The 1385-nt window shown below is 39.6% G+C and overlaps 1 protein-coding gene across 1 annotated transcript; it reads right to left on the bottom strand.

The window, feature by feature from the left end:
- Positions 1-206: 206 nt before the first annotated feature.
- On the bottom strand, positions 207-1130 carry LOC119536681 (olfactory receptor-like protein OLF2). The gene has a single exon (XM_037839501.1). The coding sequence runs from the start codon at positions 1077-1079 to the stop codon at positions 207-209; it is 873 nt and encodes a 290-aa protein (XP_037695429.1). The 5' UTR covers positions 1080-1130.
- Between the last annotated feature and the right edge of the window lie 255 nt (positions 1131-1385).

Below are 1385 nucleotides of genomic sequence, written 5' to 3'. Positions count from 1 at the left end.
GCAAGGTGAGAATATTCCTATTTTCCTTAGTTTAGAGAGATATCTAAGACCAGTAATACCTGCTCCCTATCCTAAATTTACACACAATAACCATAGTAAAATACTTAGAATGATGTATTGGTAAGGCTTTAGGAACCTATCTCAAAACTATTGAACTTTATCTCTCATATTCTTTAAATAAATATTTTTGGGTGAAAAACATGGTTTTATGCAGAGCTAAATTTAGTGCTGATTGCTTTTTTCAGGGCACCTTTCACATCCTTATTCCTCAGGCTATAGATGAGTGGGTTTAACATAGGGATCACAACTGTGTAGAAAACAGAGGCCAATTTGTCAGTGTCCATTGAGTAACTCGAGCTTGGCCGGAAATACATGAACAAGAGCGTACCATGGAATAGAGCCACAGCGGTTAAGTGGGAGGCACATGTGGAGAATGCTTTGTGTCTCCCCTCAGCTGAATTCATTTTAAGGATGGTAGTTATGATATAGCAGTAGGAGAAGAGGACAGTGACAATACTGCACCCCACAACAAAGCCAATGAAAGTGAACATTACTATCTCATTGATTGATGTATCTGAGCAGGAGAGAGCTAGTAAAGGTGGAATGTCACAGAAAAAGTGATTGATGACATTGGAATTGCAGAATGACAATCGAAATGTGCAGCAAGTGTGGATTGCTGAATCCACCAATCCTACAATATAGGCACCAGCCACTAGCTTGGTACAGACCCTCTTGGGCATGGCAGTTGTATAAAGAAGTGGATTACAAATGGCTACATAACGGTCATAGGCCATGACAGCCAACATGAGACATTCCACATCTGCAAATGCCCCAAAAAAGTACATCTGGATGGCACATAAATTATATGGAATCTTCTTTTGTTTGGATAAGAAATCAGCTAACATCTTGGGAGAGACAGTGGAGGAGTAGCAGATGTCACAGAAAGACAGATTGCTCAGGAAATAGTACATGGGTGTGTGAAGTCTGGGGTCCACTATAGTCAGTAGAATCATCCCTAGACTGGCAATCAAGGTTGTGCCATAAACCAGAAGAAAGAGCACAAAGAGCATCTGCTGCATATCCTGTCTGCCAGAGAATCCTAAGAATATGAAGTGAGCAAGCAAAGTGCAGTTCTCGGTAGCCCTCATTCAGAGCTATGAAATCCCTGGCACTGAAAGAAGAAAATGGAAGTGGAGAGTTAACATTATCTTCCTGTCTTAATAGTTCAACCACTTGTCCATTCTCATTTTCAGTGATAAAAAAAAGAAAGAATGCTGAAACTGCTTGAAGTGAATTGTCTCAACTGGAAATATATCAGACAATGCAAATCTACTAAATCATAATGTTAATGATATATCTTATAATTGTCTAGCACTGCACAGAAT

Source organism: Choloepus didactylus, chromosome 6 (assembly GCF_015220235.1).
Source record: "Choloepus didactylus isolate mChoDid1 chromosome 6, mChoDid1.pri, whole genome shotgun sequence".
Classification (NCBI taxonomy): Eukaryota; Metazoa; Chordata; class Mammalia; order Pilosa; family Megalonychidae; genus Choloepus; species Choloepus didactylus.
The sequence above is the reverse complement of the archived record's forward strand: the minus strand, read 5'-3'. Positions and strand labels throughout refer to the sequence as shown.